This window comes from Dromiciops gliroides, chromosome 3, assembly GCF_019393635.1.
Source record: "Dromiciops gliroides isolate mDroGli1 chromosome 3, mDroGli1.pri, whole genome shotgun sequence".
In the NCBI taxonomy this organism is placed as follows: domain Eukaryota; kingdom Metazoa; phylum Chordata; class Mammalia; order Microbiotheria; family Microbiotheriidae; genus Dromiciops; species Dromiciops gliroides.
Genome location: NC_057863.1, coordinates 510,453,653 through 510,474,364, shown reverse-complemented (window position 1 = coordinate 510,474,364; position 20,712 = coordinate 510,453,653). Strand labels below are relative to the sequence as shown.

Below are 20,712 nucleotides of genomic sequence, written 5' to 3'. Positions count from 1 at the left end.
CCTGCCACCCACCTCCTGACAAAGGATGGACTCAGGGGCCAAATGAGACATAGATTGTCTTGGACATGGGCAATGCAGGGACTGATTTTTGCTTAATTAAGCATATTTGTTACAAGACTTTTGTTTGTCTTTGTGTGTGTGTGTATGTGTGTGTGTATGAAAAGGAAAGGTAGAAGGGAGGGGAAAATAATGTTTGCTAATTGAAAAAACCAAAAAGGCAAAATGAAATAAATGTTACATTAAAAAAGAAAGAGTGCCAGTGTTGGAGCCATGGTAGGGTTATAGGATTGTAGATTGAGCACTAGAAGGGACCTTAGAGTTCAGCTGGTCCCTCTCCTCTCATTTTAGTCTTTCTGGGCTAACCGCCCTGCATGAGGTCCAATGGCTATTAAGTGGCAGAGATGTGATTTGAATCCATATCCTCTTATTAGTGGTTTTTCCACTTTCTGCTGCTTCTCTCAGGACATAGGGCTCATGCTGCAGCTCCCAGGCAGCTTGTGCTCTCAGGGATCACTAAGAGCTGTAACCCCCAGGAAGCCTGACCTGGAGTCACAACAAGAGACAGAGCCAGCGATGCCAGCCCCAGTGGCAGAGACCCTACTAATAGACCCCTGAAATCAGTACTCTCTGATGTTTTCTTTCTTTCTTTCTTTCTTGTTTTCTTTCTTTCTCTTTCTTGTTTTCTTTCTTGTTTTCTTGTTTTCTTTCTTCCTTCCTTTCTTTCTTTCTTTCTTTCTTTCTTTCTTTCTTTCTTTCTTTCTTTCTTTCTTTCTTTCTTTCTTTCTTTCTTTCTTTTTTTTGTGGGTCAGTGAGGTTTAAGTGACTTTCCCAGAGTCACTCAACTAGTGAGTGTCAAGTGTCTGAGGCTAGATTTGAATTGAGGTCTTCCTGAATCCAGGGCCTGTGCTTTATCCACTGTGTCACCTAGCTGCCCCCAACTATACAGTGACTGTCAATTTTTTCTCAGGGCATCTGATATAAAAGAAAACTTTTCTCTCTACTCTTAGTTTCACTCATTGATTCCCCCCCCAGGGGGTCCTGGGAAGGTTTCTTGCTCCTGATTGTAACTAGGGTTACCAATATCAAAACAGTCATAATATATCCATTAAGAAGAAACCTGCTACAGTCTCGAACTATCAGCCAAGCTGACCAAATGCCAGTAGGTTGGCAAGACCTCTTATGAACAAATTAAAGCTTTTTGTTGTTGTTGTTTTTGTTGCTTTCTGACTCTGAGGGCAGCCAGGTGCCCCAATGGATAGAGCACCAAACTTAGAGTCAGGAAAACAGTTCAAATCTGGCCTCGGACAATTACTTAGCTATGTAACCTAGGGCAAGTCACCTCATCTCTACCTCAGTTTCCTCAACTATAATATAGAGATTATAAAAGCATCTACCTCCCAGGATCAAAAGAGATAATATTTGTAAAACACTCTGCAAGTACCTGGCACATAGTAAGCAATATATAAATGCTAGTTACTACTACTACTATTATTATTGAAGGTAGTATAAATCTGAGAGAAATTATTATTATGGCCAATGATTTGGGGAGGTCCAGAGTTCTCCTTTTTCTAAAGTCCTCATTTCTTGTCTTAGCCAGAAAGAACTGATAATAGCAGATAGGATTAATATTCTCCTCCATCTAAGTACTATAACCCCACCCTACCCTAAAAGGAATTTAATCTAAGGTAAAACTCCATGCTCTTTGTTCTGGGCGCAGGCTTGGGTGGGGGATATAGATTCTTTGTTTAGATTTTCTGGGGCTAGGGAAGTTAATGACACATCCACCTCTTATTATAATATTCATTCTCATTATTATGAACCAATCAGAGTTGATTGCCACCCTCAGGAACACCCACTCTTCCAAGGTCATATAAACTATGATTGGTCTTTGGCATTCAAGAATGTCATTGACTCTTTTATTAATAAAATGATCAATGGCCCAGAAATGATGTCTCTCAAATATTTTAAACATAACAAGTCAGCATGATCTGCAGTAGAAGCTGTGTGCCTTTGGGTAACTTTCTTGATTTCTCTGAATCTTAGGTTCCTTATCTATGAAATGAAGCTTGGACTAGGTGATCCCTTTCAGTTTTAAAATCTATGTTCTTGTAGCCCACTGAAGTATGGTGATAAAAACACAGGCCTGGGACTCAGGAGATTTGAGTTCTAGTCTATGTTCTGCTTCTAATTTTCTGTGTGACTTAGAACAAATCACTTAGCTACTTTTCCTCATGTGGAAAGTGGTAAAGCAGAGATAGCCTAGAAGGTTCCTTCCAGATCTTTGAAGGGACCTGGTGGTGGTGTACTTAGCAAAATATCAGGGCAGCAAAGAGAGCCACACCCAGAAATAGCCCCAGGAAGAATTAGGAAGTCATCCATCTTTTCCTTCATTACTTCCAACCCCTTTATGCCCCCTAAGGGTCCAATACTCTTTCATTCTTCTCCCTACCTCTGCTCTCATCTCCATCCAAACCTGTTCTCAGAAAAATGATTGATTTCATTTACCCCCTTAGAAGCTATGAGCTTTTTTTAAAAAAATATATTTTAAAAATTACATTTGAATATTTTTATCTTTCTTTGTAATCTTAAGTATTTTATTTTAAGCATTTAAAAACATTGTTCTAAGAAGGGATCCAGTTTACCAGATTGCCAACTAGGCCCACGATTAAAAAAAGGTTAAGAACCTTTACCTTTGGATATCAGAATCTGGACAGAACTTTATTTATTCACTCTGGAACTGTCCCTGTCAGAGTTGTTCTGAGGATCAGATGACTTCATATATAGGAATGTGCTTTGTAAGAATATGAAGTGATGTACAAATGTATGGGATACTTGTTATGATGATGACCTTGAAGAGTGACACAGGAAAGTTAATGGAGTAGGCTGGGGAAGGAAAGCAAGCAGCATACACATGAGATAGGAGGTAGGAAAAATATGGGTAAAGTTCTTGGACCAGTAGGGACACAATTCCAGGCAAAAGAGTTCTAGGCAATATATATATATTCTTTACTGAGAGCAAAGTCCTGTAGCTTGGAATAGCCCGTGTGTGTGTGTGTGTGTGTGTGTGTGTGTGTGTGTGTGTGTGTGTGTATAAAACCAAATGTCCCATCTTGCCCCATTCTCATCCATTTTCCCCAGCCTCCAGACTCAACAGCAGGAACCTATGGAAAAAATGTGGAGAGGTTTGAGTTAGTGAATTTTAAATAATTTTAGGTAACACCTGACTGACAAGGTAAACAGAAGGGACTTTGGGCAAGGACAAATTGTTGTCCAAAAGTCTCTGTCTCTGTCTCCATTTCTCTCCCTCTCCCTCCCTCCTTCTCTCTCTCTCTCTCTCTCTCTCTCTCTCTCTCTCTCTCACACACACACACACACACACACACACACACACACACACACACACACACTCTGCCCTCACAATAGGCTTCCCATTCGAAAGATAGGAAACAGATGCAGAAAAAAGAGCCCCCTGGACATCCCCTGGATATCTATTATGCTACTTCTGGGGAGCCTGCAGTGAAAGGTGTGTAGGGAGGAGGGGATGACAAGAGAGAAACTTAGCCCAACCCATCATCTGGAATCTTCCTATTATAACTAATCATCTTTGCTGGGGAGATGCTAAGCTTTAGAATTTCTACATTATTAAAGGATAGCAAGTGCTGTACTAAATGTAGCGCACTGGAACAAAGCCCAGTTGCCTCACTCTAGTTAATGCTTTGTTCCAAGTTGCACTTCAGGGTTGTCTGCTTGATGGTTCCCTCCTCTCCACTCTTGTGTTCCACTCTTCCTACTCCTGCCCATTTCCCCACCTCTCTCAATCAATCAAGAAATATTATTAAGTACCTACTATATGCAAGGCATTATATTAGCCACTGAAGATCAAAAAAATTTAAATAGTCCCTTCTCTCAACCTTCATAGCTACCTCTTTCTTCTAGTGTGTGTGTGTGTGTGTGTGTGTGTGTGTGTGTGTGAGAGAGAGAGAGAGAGAGAGAGAGAGAGAGAGAGAGAGAGAGAGAGAGTGCCCAGAATTCATCTGTGGCATGAAGTTCTTGTAGCCATGGTCAGAGGTGAATATGAAGGTCATGGCTTTATAGAACCAAGAGGGCTTATAGCCAGGGATAAGTTGATAGAGTCAAAGAAAAGCTTCTCTGTGGACTGTGAAAGTTTTAAATATTTCATTTGACACATGGTCCCAATCCCTCCACCTGGGAGTGAGCTGGAATGTGAATTTTTATTTTATTTTATTTCTTTGGTGAGGCAATTGAGTTAAGTGACTTGCCCAGAGTCACACAGCTAGTTAAATGTCAAGGGTCTGAGGCTGGATTTGAACTCAGGTCCTCCTGAATCCAGGGCCGGTGCTCTATCCACTGTGCCACCTAGCTGCCCCGAATGTAAATATTTAACAATTGGTTGGGGGGAGGGGGAGGAGGGGGAAATGTCTCTAAGACACACTTTTAAGTTTAATATGTATTATTAACATTTTCTCCATCACTTTCTTGTCTAGACATTAAAAAACAACAACCTCAAAACAACAAATCAAACCCTGATTTGTAGCTTGTATGATTTCTAATGTGAGAAAGCTCACAATGAAAATTTAACCATGAGCTCTCCAAAGCACACCCCCCCACCTCAATTCACTCTTCCTCCTCTTCCTTTACTGACATTAATTTACAAGTCATGACATAACCAGAGTATGACTAGAGCAACCTCTGTCGATGCAGCATGCCTCCTGTATTTATTTCTATGCCCATGGAAGGATGGGATGGATTCAGGATACACTAAATTAAGTAAATAAGCCCAACCTTTGGGAATCCCCCAAGGATTATCAACATTTGAGAAATGACTTATGGAAAGAAGTGGGGAGGAGGTGACTTTCTAGTGGTACTTAAAAAAAAAAAGATGGGGCAGCTAGGTGGCACAGTGGATAAAGCACTGGCCCTGGATTCAGGAGGACCTGAGTTCAATACTGGCCTTAGACACTTGACATTTACTAGCTATGTGACCCTGGGCAAGTCACTTAACTCTCATTGTCCTGCAAAAAAAAAAAATGAGGCTTTTTCATGCATATCAAGACATCCCCTATACATACACACACACACACACACACACACACACACACACATGTAAAGTGAAAGGTGGGACTTCATTTCTCCCCTTTCCCATTCCCATTCCCTACCCCTTGGCTACCATTGTGTGGCCTTTTTTCTTTCCCCTAAAGACTGCCATAGCTATCAATTTTTCACCTGATTTCACATAAATAATGAAGATGGAAGATAGATATGAGATGTTTGCTAACTTCCCTGAGGCTCCTTTTTCAGAGGGACCTCCTTGGTTGCATGACTGACCTTCCCCCTTGTAGGACTTATCTCGACACCATTCTAGAAAGGAAAATCTTTATGTCTCTGGGTGGAGCAGTGAGAATGTGGCACCAAGAGGTCAAAATGTCAGTATAGTCAGAAGTCCCCATGGGAAGGTGTGGGCAGACCAGAAATCAGACCTTTGCTTGCCTTATGGAGTTCCTTAGTCTTTCTTCAGACATGCCAAATATCCAGGGACACAATGCAGAAAATGAAAGAGACAAGTGTCACTGGTACAAAGGGGTAGTGAACACATGAGCTTAGTTAACCATAGTGCCCTTGTACAAGTCCACTGAACATCTTCTCCAAAAGTTAGCAGATAATATGGAAGATGAGGTTCCACAAGTCAAATACTGCTTAAAAATAAAATAAAATAGGAATCCTGGAGCCCACCAGCTCCAAAGACTCCATTAGTCCTTTCCTTGCTCTGTAAGAGAACTCATTCCAGATGCGCTGATCCCTTGTAGATGCTGTATACAAAGATTATAAGATGTTGGTCTCTATTGGGTGGTTCTTGTTTGAAGCAGCAGAATTGTTCCTCTGACTATCAGTCCTGTCTTTGGAATTGCCCTGAAAAAAAAGCCTTGGTATCCACAGAAACAAAAGAATTTTTTTGTATTCCTTCCGAAAATTCTGGTTGAGAAGACCATATATAATGGCGTTCAGGCAGCTGTTGAAATAGGCCAGGAAATAGCTTGTGGCAAATAGCCCATCTGGGACCCGGGAAGCCATGTCCAGAGGGTTAATCGCTACAGCAAGACCAATGAAGTTCAGTGGAGCCCAGCAAATGGCAAAGATCACAAAGACCACAAACATGGTGAGGAAATTCTTGACCTCACTTGGTTTCAGTCTGGGCTTCATTGTCAGCCTGACCCTTCTCCTGGACTGAATCACCAGCATCCAGATCCGCAGGTAGCAATAAGTGACAACGGTGATAGGGACAAGGAAATGGATCACCACCACCGCGATGGTGTAGTGGGCACTCGCTGTCTGGATGAATGTGCAGGAATAGATGCGGGGGTCATAGTTTAAGGAGCCCACAAAAAAATTCGGCACCAGAGCAATAACTGTGAGGACCCAGATGAGGCAGATATAGAGGACAGTGTTCCAAGCCCTGTAGATCTTTTTGTAACCAAGGCTGTGGCAGATGCAGCAGTACCGATTAATAGCAATTGCAGTGATGTTGAAGACAGAGCCAATGACACTAAGGCCCATCACAAATCCACTGGCTTTACAGTGTATCTCACCCAGGGTCCAGCCATTGTGGAGAATGGCCATCAGGATCAGAGGGTAGGGGTATAAGGCAACCACCAGGTCTGCCAAAGCCAGATTCACCAAGAACATATTACCTAAGGCAGGAGAGAAGAGAGGTAACAGTCATTTGAGACTGCATCTATAATAAATACATGTGGTAGACACCTGATTAATATGGGTACTTTATGGGCAAATCAGTGATTAACTGTACCCCCCAATACACCAGACACTTAAGGTTATGTTCTATAACTAAAGCATTTGCTCATTCATTCAAAAATATATATATATAAAGTCCTATATTGAATCTGCAAAACACTTAGTTACTTTCCTGTTCTCTCCACTTAGGGTCTAAGAAGTTCCCACAAAAGCATTTAGTTTTGCCTGATTTGCACAAACTACTTTCTGCTTCCATTTACCCTTAGGGGTAGGAATAGAGACTGGATTTGTGATGTCACTGGTATAGGGAACTCCCAGATGAAGAAATTCGCTCTACCAATGCAGGTTGGAACTTTTTCTTTATTTTTTTAATTTATAGAATAAAATAAGCATTTTATAATAGTACAATAAAAAAGATGATTTTACCTGAAAGTGTAAATCTACTATGTGCAGTTTGCTATTCCTTTCAAATATACAACATAATTATGTAAATTTATTTTTATTCTTCCCCCTCCCTCCTAGAGATAGCTACCATTAGACACAAATGTGTGTGTACATATATATATGTGTATGTAGATATATTTTTGTGTGTGTGTATATATAAAATTATTTTATATATACTTCTATTTATAAGTTCTTTCTGTGAATGCAGATAGAATTTCTTCATATGTCCTTTATAGTTAATTTGGGTATTTATAATAGACAAAATAATGCATTCTCTCAGTCATTCTTTTTTTTTTTTAGGGCAATGAGAGTTAAGTGACTTTCCCAGGGTCACACAGCTAGTAAGTGTCAAATGTTTGAAACCAGATTTGAACTCAGGTGCTCCTGACTCCAGGGCCGGTACTCTATCCACTGCGCCATCTAGCTGCCCCTCCATGTTTTTCTAAATCACTGAGCTCATCATTTGTCATAGCAAAATAGTACTCCATCACAATCATATACCATGATTTTTTCAGCTAGGCATCCCCTCAGTTTCCAATTCTTTGCCACCACAAAGAGAGCTGCTATAAACATTTTAGAACATATATGAACTTTTTCTACAATTGATAATATTTTTTTTTGCGGGGCAATGGGGGTTAAATGACTTGCCCAGGGTCACACAGCTAGTAAGTGTCAAGTGTCTGAGGCCAGATTTGAACTCAGGTCCTCCTGAATCCAGGGCTGGTGCTTTATCCACTGCAGCACCTAGCTGCCCCTACAACTGATAATCTTAAAGAATTATATAGAATACTGAGGGGTTAAGGGACTTTCCCAGGGTCCCCCAGGCAGTATGTGTCAGAGGTAGGGTATACTGATTTAAGAGACATATTTCACATTGATTGATCATAAGTAGTGATAGTGATGCTGGGAATGAAAAGAAATAGTAGAAAGATAAGAAGATTGGGCAGGGGTAAGGGGAAGAGCAAAAAGGGAAAGAGAAACTATAGGGTTTTAGAATTGAATGGGACATTAGAAATAATTTGATTCAACTCCATCATTTTATATATGAGGAAACTAAGATAGGAAGATAGTGACTCCTACCCAAAGTCAGACCTATGCTTTAAGAAAACAACTTTGGTGCAGGTGGAGGGTGGTTTGGAATGGGGAGAGATTTAAGGGATACCAATTAGGTGGCTATTGAAACGGTCCAAATCTGATGTGATTAGGGACTGAAATGTAATGGTGGCTAAGTGATTATACAGAAGAGGATCATTGCAAGATATGTAGAGGTAGAAATGACAAAATTTGGCAACTTATTAGATAGATATGTGGGGATGTATGAGAGTAAGGAGCTGGTTATAATGCCAAACATTGGAAAAATAATTTCCTCTGGTGAACTGGATGACAAAAAGTGAAATGCCCAGGTCACAGTTCCTTTTGGCCCTTCAGAAAGATTTAGAGCCCTTCCCACCCTCTCTCAATTTGGTCTGAGGTGTTTCTTCCCACAGATTTCAAGTTCTTTAAAATAAAACAATGGATGGCTAGAATAATGTCTCAATCACAATATCTGTCTTTCCTGGTGGAATGGTGGTAATCAACTGACCTTCCCTTCTTCCTTCACTTCACCATGTCTTTCATCTATTCTTAAAGATATACTTTTCAGGATTGTCTACCTCGAGTTCAGGAGTTAATGAGTCCCTTTGTGGGTGTCAGCTCCACAATGGGAGGTACTTTCTGCAGAAAACTACTAGGGAAAGAGAGAGGAGACCCAATTCCTGACCTGACTGGTCAGAAGATAGTTATTCCAGCAGTTATACCCTGGGAAGGAAACACTAAGCAGAAGGAACAGCAAGAGGCCCAAGATGCAGGCTCCAGTTTGCCAAGGTGGTAAAAGTATCCAAAACCAACATAGAGAAGGAAAGGTGCCCCTATTCTACTCCTCACAAGAATTTCCAGAAATTAACATGTCCCACTCTGGGTGGAGGAAGAACGAAGTAGATTTCATTTCTTTTAAAGCCTACTAAGTGGGTAGTTTCCCTCCTCCCCCACCCCCGAACTGGTCAATTCCCACTAACACAAGCAAGCCTTACTGTCATCACTGGACCAGGGAGCTTCTGAGTAATTCTGAAGCATCAAGTGCTTCAGCAATTAGGGGTGGGGGGAGCGGGAGTATGTTTCAGTTGAATCCAAGAATTTCTTTCGTGTTAGTAATTTTGCTATTTAACCAATAAAATATTTACTGTACACTTACTTTTTACCAGGTATTTCCTTCCCCATTCATGTTCCATTGGTCATAGCCAATGGAATAGAACAGATCTTCTTTGGGTAAAGTCATCAACTTTGTTAATGATGACTATAGACCTTTACTGCCACCATGTGTCTGAAGGCACAAGGAAGTCAGGAAATGGGAGAAAAGCCCCAGAAGGGAGAAATGAGACTTTAATGAGGAAAGAGTTTGTCTGTGGGCAATATAAACTCATGACCATGATAGGGAGGTCCTTTCCACTTAATAATGGTTATTTGGTAATCCTCCCTGCACTTGGATTTTCATGCATGCAATGCTCATATAGTAAAGAAGCTACCTACTCATTTTAACTGTCAAGGACAGACGCAAATCAGTGTTTCCATGAGACATATAGGGGTTAGAGAACTGGTCTTGGAGTCAGGATGACCTGATTTTGAATCTTGCATCTTACTCATTCTAAATGTATGAACTTGAGCAATTCGCATAGCCTCTCCATGCCCCATACAACTCTCAACCACTATAAGTTGTAGAAAATGAAAAGAGAACTCCCTGTTACTGTTGAAATCACAAAGTGTTAAAAAAAAAAAAAATCACGAAGACAAAAGGCAGTGTGGTATCATGGTTAGAGGGTTTCCTTTGGAGTCAAAAAAAAAACCTGCGTTTAAGTCTTGTCTCTGGAAAAACTGCTTTGTGACTATAAAACTCTTCATCATTGCCTCCAGGCACACCTCAAAGACTGCCACAGAGAGGCTGCTCATCTGTATCAGTGGAGGGAGTTTTCATACTGGGAGTATGATGAAAAACTAACAGATCTTGACACCTTCCTTCTCCAACTCCCCACCAAAAAGAAATCATTAAGCCACTGGCCCTTTTTCTGTTTCTTTCACGAGATACTCTGGGCATTTTCACTGACTTCTCTTTATGTCCAGAATACTCTTCCTCCTCATCTTCACAACCCTAACTTCCTTCAGGTCCCAGCTAAAACTCCACCTTCTACAAAAACTTCCCAAAACTTTTAAAATTTATTTTTCTCATTTACATGTAAAAAGAATTTTAAACATTCATTTTTTGAAATTTGAACTTCCAAATTCTCTCCCTCCTCCCTTCACCTCCCCCGTCCTTAAGAAGGTAAGCAATTTGACATAGATTATACCTGTGCAGTCATGCAAAACAGTTAGTTAATCTGGTAGGTGTGAGGCAGTACCTTGGAGTTGTTTTAATTTGCATTTCTCTAATCAATAGTGGGTTATCTGTAGTCATTTGACCATAGAGAGCTTTGATTTCTTTTTCTGAAAATTGCCTGTTCATATCCTTTGACCATTTATCAATTGAGGAATGACTCATATTCTTTTCAGTTTGACTCAGTCCTCTTTACATTTGAGAAATGAGGTTTTTATGAGAAAAAACTTACTATCAATTCCTCCCCCTGCCAATTCTTGCTTTCTTTCTAATCTTAGTAACATTGGTTTTGCTTGTGTGATTTTAAAAAATTGAATGTAATCAAAATAATCCAATTATATAGAATAATTCTCTCTTCCCCCCTCTCGTTTGGTCATAAATTCTTCTCTTATCCATAGATCTCACAGGTAAAATGTTCCATGCTCCCCTAATTTGTTTTTGATATCAGTCTTTGTGTCTAGATCATGTACCCATTTTGACCTTATTTTGGTCTATAGTGTAAGATGTTGGTCTCTATCTAGTTTCTGCCAAACTGCCTTCTAGTTTCCCTAGCAATTTTTGTCAAACAGTGAATTCCTATCTCGGAAGTTTGGATCTTTGTGTTTATTTCCCAATACTCCTTAATGTTAGTACCTTTCCTCTATGTTGATCTTCACTCTATCTTTTCTATATAGTTGTTTGCAGGCTTTCTCTCCTATTTGACTGAGCTCCCTAAGAGCAGGAATTGTCTTTTGCCTTTATTTGCCAGCACAGTGTCTGGCATATAGTAAGAACTTAAAAATGCTTGATGACTTGAAGACAATGAAGAAGTAGAATCAACTATGTATTGGTTTATCTAAGTGGATATACGTGTATACATGCATACAACACACATGCATGTATATGTGCATGCATAGCTGACCTCAGTCAACAAGCACCTGAGTAACTACCTCCTCAGCCCTCCTTAGACTCCAATAGACTCCTTGGAAGAGTTTTCTCCTGACTTTCAGAGGAAACAAGTCTGCTATTATATTTTGTTTTGCTGAAAGAATAGGATGAATAGTTGTTTCTGTCTGCATGTGTGAGTTTAAAACAAATGTTGATGACAGAAAGAGGAACACAGCTAGTGAATCATGAGAGCATGAAGGAGGGCACCTTCCCATTGAGCTGTAAAGGTAAGGGACCAGACAGTTTAGGAACAGTCTTCCTATGATATTAGAGTCACCTAGGACAATTCAGAGTAGTTAACCTAACCAAGAAAAACTGAAAATCAGCCCAATGTGATCATCTCTGTTTTATAAACTAGGACCTGGCAAAGTGTTTTGCTCATACTTACAAAGCCAATTAATCAACAAGTTTATGGCTTATGAGACCCCAAACAAGATGTCAGACCCCAAACTGCTCAGATTTATAGTGGTCAGGTAAAGCCTTTCCCAGTCCTCCTTAATTGAAGTGCCTTCTTTCTGAAATTACCAATGTATCAATTAATTAATCAATAAACATTTCTTAAAAGTCTACGATGTGCCAGGCACAGTGCTAGGTATTGGGTAGATAGATGGATGGATGGATGGATGGATGGATGGGTGTATAGATAGATAGATAGATAGATAGATCAATCGATAGATCGATAGATAGACAGCCAGATAGTTGCACACACACACACACACACAACACAGCTCCTGCCCTTAAGGAGCTTATAATCTAATGAGGAGAGACAAAACACAAATAAATAGATACAGGGGTTTCCATATATATTTTGTTTGTGTATAGTTATTTGCATGTTATCTCCATTAGACTGTAAGCTCCTTGAGAGCTGGGACTGTGTTCTTTTTTTCTCCTTTCTTTGTATCCTTAGGGAGAAGCACATAAAAGGTGCTTAATAAATGTTAGTTGACTAATTTTTTAAAATCCCATTATGCAGCCTTTAATTAGTGAAAATACTGCTGCAGTTATTTCTACTTCTTCCTCATTCATGTCCCTGGGGGCATATTAGATTGATTATCCTGCTAAATATCTCACGGAAATAGTTCTGTTTAACCCTGATTACCAAAAATAATATTTTTTTAACTTTTTGATATTTAATCAATGAAATATTTACTGTACATTTATTGTACAGAGGCACTTCCTTTGTCCATTCATGCTCCATTTCTCATAGATATCTTCTTGGAATGTCCCACCCCCATTTACTCCATAATGCTATTTTTGTAAGGAATGTTCATTTCAACACATGACAATCATTTCAAGAAAGGCATGTCTGCCCTCCCTTCTGAGCAACTAATAGGCTTTCTATGTTTGCTAGCACATGTACTATGAAAGTCCAATTCTCTACCAGCTGTTTTTCTTGGGAAGAGAGAGCTTAAGTTCCAAAAATTGCCTTATGGAAGAATGAGGTCCTGCAGGGCTAGAAAAAGCACGGGGGGAAAGGCAGGGAAACATTGGTTTCCTCATGGAAATTGATCTCATTTTTCTCCTCTAATACAGTGGCTGTTCCTAGCAGGCTCAAATCAACTAATTGCAGCATCCCTTTCACCTGGGCCTTGGAACAGTTCTGGGAAGAAGAAGGGAAAAAAAAAACCAACTTGTTTTATTTCCCAAACAAAATCAGGCCCAACCTTCTTGATCTATAGTCGGGGGGAGGGAGGGGGGGGTCATTTCCCCAAATATTTCTTCCCTAGGCAGAAAAATCTGCAGGGCATTCATGAATATTTATAGTTTAACCCATGAAATGATGTCCCTGTGCCTGGGTCAGATGGGGAGGGATTACTACAGATTTAGTACCAAAATAAGATTTAGTAGCTCACGCACAGACACATACAGAGCCCCAAACCTAAAATTCGATTACAAATAAAAATGTCAAGTAGTATCTTCTTGGTCAACATAACTTGGTCAAAGTTAGATATAATTTGAAAAATGTCAATTTTTAGGAAATTGACCGGTACAAAACACAATACAAAGATCAAGCTAATCTGAAACTTTAAGACCTATTCAGGGTCTCCACCAAAGAAAAAGGACCTGCCTAAAAAAGGGAAAAGTGGAAGACAGACTCTTATTTCTCTCTCTCAAGCTTACTCCATATACTTTTCCCCAGATCTTGTCTTTTAACATCTGGCTCTGAAAGTATCTGGACTTTCCGGGGAAAACCCAGCCAGGTAAGAGCTATGACAAAACAGTGACTCATAAAATGAGAGAATACTGGAGGGTATTAGAGTGAGTACTGGGAAGGCCCAGAAAAAGAGAACTAGGCTACTGGGTCAGGTTTTGATTAGCCTATATTATTCAGCATGAGATAGTCTAGAAACAATACTGGTCTTGGAGTCAGCCTTAGGTTTGAGTCAAGTCTCTGCAGTTTACTAGTTGTAAGCTACTTACAAGCTCTGAGCAAATCATTTTATTTTCTTGTGCCTTGTTTTCTTCCTTTTTTTTTTTTGGTGAGGCAATTGGGATTAAGTGACCTGCCCAGGGTCACACAGCTAGTAAGTGTTAAGTGTCTGAGGCTGGATTTGAACTCAGGTCTATCCACTGCACCACCTAGTTGCCCCCAAAATATGGAACGCTTCATGAATTTTTGTGTCATCCTTGCGCAGGGGCCATGCTAATCTTCTCTGTATTGTTCCAATTTTAGTATATGTGCCACCTGAAGCGAGCACGAGCCTTGTTTTCTAATCTATAGAATGAGAATATAATATATATTATTCTATATATGACATATTTATATATCATTAATATAATATTTAGAGATATATTACATGTATATCACATATTGCTTATGTGTTACATATAATATTTAGATAAACCCATTATATACTATTATATTATGTTATAAATGTACATTAGAATAATATTGTTATAAATATAAATTATAAATATTATAATAGAAAACATATATTGTGCTATAGTATATTTATTATACATCATAATTATATTATAGATGGTATATTGTATATATCAGAAGCCTTTAGCAATTTCAGAGGATGAATGGATCAGGGAGATCATCATGATGGGGATTAACATGATAGGGATCATCACCACCAACAAAGCCTTTAGCAATTTGGGAGGATAGATAGATCATGTTGATCATCATGCTGGACATCATCATGCCAGGCATCACCATCATGATCATCACCATGATCACAATCACCAGCATCACCATCCCCCTCAACACCATCCTATCACCAGCATCACCACCATCAGCATCACCATCATAATCATCACCACCACCGTCATCACAGTCATCATTATTATTATAATAGATGTTATGGTGATCTGTAATCAGTGATCTTTGATGTTACTATTGGAATTGTTTGGGGGCACCATGGATTGTGCCCCTATAAGATGGTGATAATGTATATAACAGGTATGCGTATGTTCTCAGTGATGCACCGATTCCCCATTTCTCTCCCTTTCCTCAGACCTCCCTATTCCCTGAGACAGAACAACATTGAAGAATATTCCATAAACTTACTTGATAAAGCAGCAGCAGGGTTTGAGAGGCTTGGCTCTAATTTTGAAAAAAGTTCGACTGTGGATAAAATGCAATCAAACAGCAGAGAAATCTTTCACAGAGTGGAAGTCAATTGATATTACAAACTTCATTGTTGTCTTATTTTAAGAAATTGCCACAACCACCCCAATCTTCAGCAACCACTACCCTGATCAGTCAGCAGTCATGAAGGCAAGACCCTCCACTAGCAAGAAAGATTGCAGTTTACTGAAGGCTCAGATGACGGTTAGAAATTGTTAGCAATAAATTGTTTGTAAATTAAGGTAGGTACGATGGTTTTTTAGACAGGATACTTGATAGTCTAGTGTAACTTATATGCACCGGGAAACCAAACAATTCATGACAGGCTTTATTGTGATTCGTTTTATTGCAGTGGTCTGGAACTGAATCCCCAGTATCTCCAAAGTACACCTGTAATAGGGAACCATTAGAGTTTATTGAGGAGAGGGATGATGTAATCAGATGTAGTCTGTTTAAGGAAAATCTTGTGGTGCTTGGACTAGATCGGGGGAGAGACTTGAGGCAGGGAGAACATTTAGAAAGCTAATAAAATTTCCCAGAAGAGAAGAGATAAGTGTCTGAACAAGAGAGGTAAATGTGCAAATGGAGAGAAGGGAAACACCAAATGGAGAGAAAGGAAGCACCAACACAAGGTTTACATCATCACATTGTACACATGTGTACAAACACACATGCGGGGCTGGGGCGGGGGAGCGGCGGCTAGGTGGCGCAGTGAATAAAGCACCGGCCCTGGATTCAGGAGTTCCTGAGTTCGAATCCGGCCTCAGACACTTGACACCTACTGGCTGTGTGACCCTGGGCAAGTCACTTAACCCCCATTGCCCCCACACACAAAAAAAATTTAAAAAAAAAACACACATGCACACAATATCTAAAATATAATTACAAATGAGTTACTGTAAAGACAGAAATGACAAATGAGGTAATATATGTGAAAGCACCCTGAGAAGTAGAAAGCAATGAGCTAAATTTTATTATGATGATGGAAAAACTAAAGTAGAATCTGTGTTATTTTCTGCTTAGTTTTTGGTGTCTCTTTTTCCCCCATAACATTGAGATGAAAATATCTATTCTTTTTACATAATATAAAATAAAATTATACATATAAATAAGACTTAAATAAACAATACAAGTATAAACAACATTAAAATATGGTTATTAGTATTTAAATTAAGGCATTTTGCAGGAAAAAAATTCTTCTCTGCAAGTATTTATGGGAAACGCATGTATAAAAGGGAACTGGCCAGGTCTTATGAGCCTTCACAGAGTATAGGGAAGGAAAGATGAGGAGCCTTTTGCTGTGTGATGGAAGTGTCTTAGAGAGACTTTAGAGCATGTATAAATAATCTGTAACTGGTTCTCATTTGCTAAATAGGGTAGCCTCTTTAATTAACTAGCTATAGAACACAAACTGGAGCATCTTTAAAAGGTATTAGTCATCGTTGGGCAGTATTCTTGGTTGGTCCTCTGCTTTTGCTTTAATTCTTTTTATGATTATACAAAGTATTACCATATTTGTCATTTTGTACAAGAAAACTTGATTGAAAGAAAAAAATGAAAAATGAAAAAGTGAAAAATAACATGCTTCAGTCTGTTCCATCAATATCAGTTCTTTGGAGGTGGATAGTATGTTTCATCAGTAGTCCTTTGGGATTGTCTTGGTTCATTGTATTGCTTAGAATAGTTAAGTCATTCACAGTCCTTCATCAAACAATATTGCTGTCACTGCACACAACATTCTCCTGATTCTTAGCAATTAAGGATTGTCTTGGATCATTGTATTTTTGAGAAAAGTAGTCATTCACAGTTCTTCATCAAACAATATTGCTATTTCTGTGCAAGGTGTTCTCTTGGTTCTGCTCACTTCACTATACATCATTTTATATATGTCTTTCCAGGCCTTTCTGAAGTCATCCTGCTTGTCATTTCTTATAAAACAATAACATTTCACATATATACCACAGTTTGTTTAACTATTCCCCAATTGATGGACATTCCTTTGATGTCCAATTCTTAACCACCACAAAAAGAGCTGTATAAATATTTTTGTACAAATAGGTCTTTTTCTCTTTTTGGGGATGTCTTTGGGATATAAACCTAGCATCAGTATTAATGAATAAAAGGGTATGCACTGTTCTATAGCTCTTTGGGCATAATTCCAAATTGCTCTCCGGAATGGTTAGATCTTTTCACAACTCTACCAACAGTGAATTAGCATCCCAGCTTTCCCACATCCCTTCCAATATCCAATATTTTCTGCTTTTTTTATATTTGCCACTCTGATAGGTGTGAGGTGATACCTCAGAGTTGTTTTAATTTGCATTTCTCTGATCAATAGTGATATAGAGAATTTTTCATATGATTATAGATAGTTTTGATTTCTTTGTCTGAAAACTGCCTGTTCATATCCTAGGACCAATTATCAATTGGGGAATGATTTATATTTTTACACATTTGACTAAATTCTCTATATATTTGAGAAATGAGGCCTCTATCATAGATATTAATTCTTTTTCTCATTGACTCCAATGAGAGACACTGCAATGCTGAGGTAGAGGCCTCAGTCTGTCTGTCTGTCTGTCTTTCTCTCTCCCCACCAAGGCCAATATATGAACCTGTGAATAAAGGCTTCAGTTCTTTGCCTGAATCAGAGGCAAATAGGTGGTATAATGTGTTGAGTTCTAGGCCTGGAGTTGGGTAGACCTGAGTGCAAATCTGTCCCCAGATACTTACTAGCTGTGTGACCCTGGACAAGTCAATTAACCTATGTCTGCCTTAGTTTCTTCATCTGTAAAATGGGTATAATTCTAGTACTTACCTCCCAGGGTTATTGTGAAGATCAAATGAAATGATAATTATGAAGTGATTAGCATAATGCCTGGCACATAGTAAGTGCTGCATAAATATTAGTTGTTATTATTATTATTATTAATCTTTTTCATTTTAAGTGAAGAAGTTGGGAGTAATAATCTTGTTGGTTTTGAAAGGTCAGGAAAACAAGTCACCCAAGGTCTAAGTCAAGTAATGCTGCTTTTTCTAGCCAGCCCAGAATTTATGACCCAGAGAGCATCCTTCAGGACTTGCCAAGCTAGGATGAGCCAGTAGTTGAGATAAAGACACATCTGGCAGCAATGTCACATTTGGATGTGAACTTGGTGGAACCAATACTATGTAGAAATTTGCTAAGTCTGAGTCAATTTTCCTCAGGGACTGGGGGAAAATATTTGTCCTTTTCTTGCTGTATCTTCAAAGGAAATATCCTTTGGTAAAAGCAAACATGCTAATTATTAAGTGGAACTCAGACTCAGTTATTCGTGGTTGACAGTGGTGAGAACACACACAGTAGGGACTAAAGCTGATAGCATTAGATAAAGAGATACACCCAACCACGTATGTGTTAGAGCCAGTATAAAGAAAATTAGAGATGTGTCTAAACAAGTAAAATTCCTTCAAGCACTTTAAGAGCATCTATTAACATAAAATAATTGATATGATCATTATAAACCATTCTTCCCTATTCATTATATCAGGATGCCTAAGAACCTCAAACAGGAAATACTTCATTAACAAAATTGTATATAATATGGAATTGTCACTAGTTCAAACCAGCCTTTTGTTATTCTATCTCTATGCATGAGATTTAACAATTTAAAAAAAATCTCCATTGTAAGTATTCCCACTTCACCCTCCCATTCTCAATCCACTACCAATGCACATTTCTCTGGGCAGATAATCCAATGAGCACACAAATGCTTGTTGATTGACCAGGGAATAAGATAAAAGACTTGGTAACTCTTATCCCAATCCACTAGCCTATTAAATTCTCCATTTCCTTACATTCTGTACTTTTTGAGATTGAGTGATAAAGAGTACTGAACTTGGAGTCAGAAAACTCTTGTTGGAGTTCGGGTCTGCCAGTTATTAATTAGTTTTATGGCTTTTGTCAATTCAGCCAAAGCCTAAGTTTCTTCATCTCAAAATTAGGGGTTGGACTATTAAAGGCAGATCCAGCACTAAATATATAATTTTATCTCATGATTATCATCATCATCACTGTGCCTATCATGTTGTTTTTTGTTGAGTTATTTCAGTCAAGTCCAACTGTTTGCAACTCCCCATTTGAGGTTTTCTTGGAAAAGATAATGGAATGGTTTGCCATTTCCTTCACCAGCTCATTTTACAGATGAGGAAACTGAGGCAAATAGGGTTAAATGACTTGCCCAGGGTCATACAGCTAGTAAGTGTCTGAGGCTGGATTTTAACTCATAAGGATGAGTCTTGCTAATTCCAAGCTCAGTGCTCTATCTCCTGCATCATATAGTAAGCACTTAATAACATGAAAAACTTTGAGACTTAAGAATGATGATCAACTCAATTATTAACCATGATACCATAGGACCAATGATGAAGAATGTTTCCCACCTCCAAACAGAGAGGTGATGGATTAAATAAGCAAAATGAGAAACATTTTTGCACATTTTGGTAATTGCTTTGATTCATTTCTCCCTTTTGTTGCAAGTGTTTTATTTACCTGTTTAGGGGAGGGGGTAATGAAAAGGAAGAAAAAATAAGTGCTTATCAATCAAAATGATACAATTTAATTTCAATTTAATTTTAGTTTATTAAATTAAAATATTAATTTATTACACAATAAAAGCAAAAGCTTCTTGATGGGTTAAGCATTAGTACAACAAATATTTAAGCATAAGGGCAACTTGGCATAGTGGATAAAGCACTGGATTTGGATTCTGTTCAAATCTGACCTCATACATTTATTAATTATGTGTCATTGAGCAAGTCATTTAACCTCTGTCAGCATCATGTAACTCATCTATAATATTAACACAATAATAACACCTACCTCATAGGGTGATTCAAATTATGGAACAATTGCACTCATTTCACATACCAGCAAGGTTATGCTTAAGATTCTATAAGCTAGGCTTCAGAAACTAAGAATTATCAGAAGAGCAGGCTGGTTTTCTAAGAGGTAGGGGAATTAGAGATTAACTTGTTAACACTTGCTGGGTTATAGAGAAAGCAGGGGAATTCCAGGAAAAAAAACACATCTACTTCTGTTTCATTGACTACACTAAAGGTTTTTTGTGTGGATCACAACAAAATGTGGCAAGTGCTCAAAGAGATGAGAGTACCCCATCATCTTATTTGTCTCCTGAAGAACCTGTATTTGGACCAAGAAGCAATAGTTAGAGCAAAAAATGGAACAACTGATTCTTTTAACACTGGAAAAGGAGGACATCACCGTATTTATTTAACTTATATGCAGAGTATATCATGCAAAATGACAGGCTAGATAATCAAAAGCTGGAATTAAGGTTACTAGGAGAAATATAAAAAATTCTAGATATGCAGATGATACCATTTTAATGGCAAAAAGTAAAGAGGAATTAAGAAGCCTCTTGATGAGAGTAAAAGTGGAGAATTCAAAATCTGGCTTGAAGCTTAACATCAAAAAATTAAGATCTTGGCAACTGGTCCCATCACTTCCTGGCAAATAGAGGAAGAAGAAATGGAAGCAGTGTCAGATTTTATATTCTTGGACTCAAAGATCACTGCAGATGGCAACTGTAGCCAT

General features: G+C 38.7%; 1 protein-coding gene and 1 non-coding gene across 2 annotated transcripts in view; both read right to left on the bottom strand.

Annotated features, from left to right (window-relative positions):
* Positions 1 to 5,841: 5,841 nt before the first annotated feature.
* The window catches only part of MTNR1B (melatonin receptor 1B), a 31,461-nt gene continuing 16,590 nt past the window's right edge, over positions 5,842 to 20,712 (bottom strand). The window contains exon 2 of the mRNA XM_043993671.1: positions 5,842 to 6,707. Within this exon, the coding sequence (XP_043849606.1) occupies positions 5,842 to 6,707 (866 nt within the window). The remainder of the gene's footprint in view (positions 6,708 to 20,712) is intronic.
* LOC122752084 lies at positions 14,134 to 14,241 on the bottom strand. The gene has a single exon (XR_006355885.1). It is a non-coding gene; the product is annotated as a U6 spliceosomal RNA (small nuclear RNA).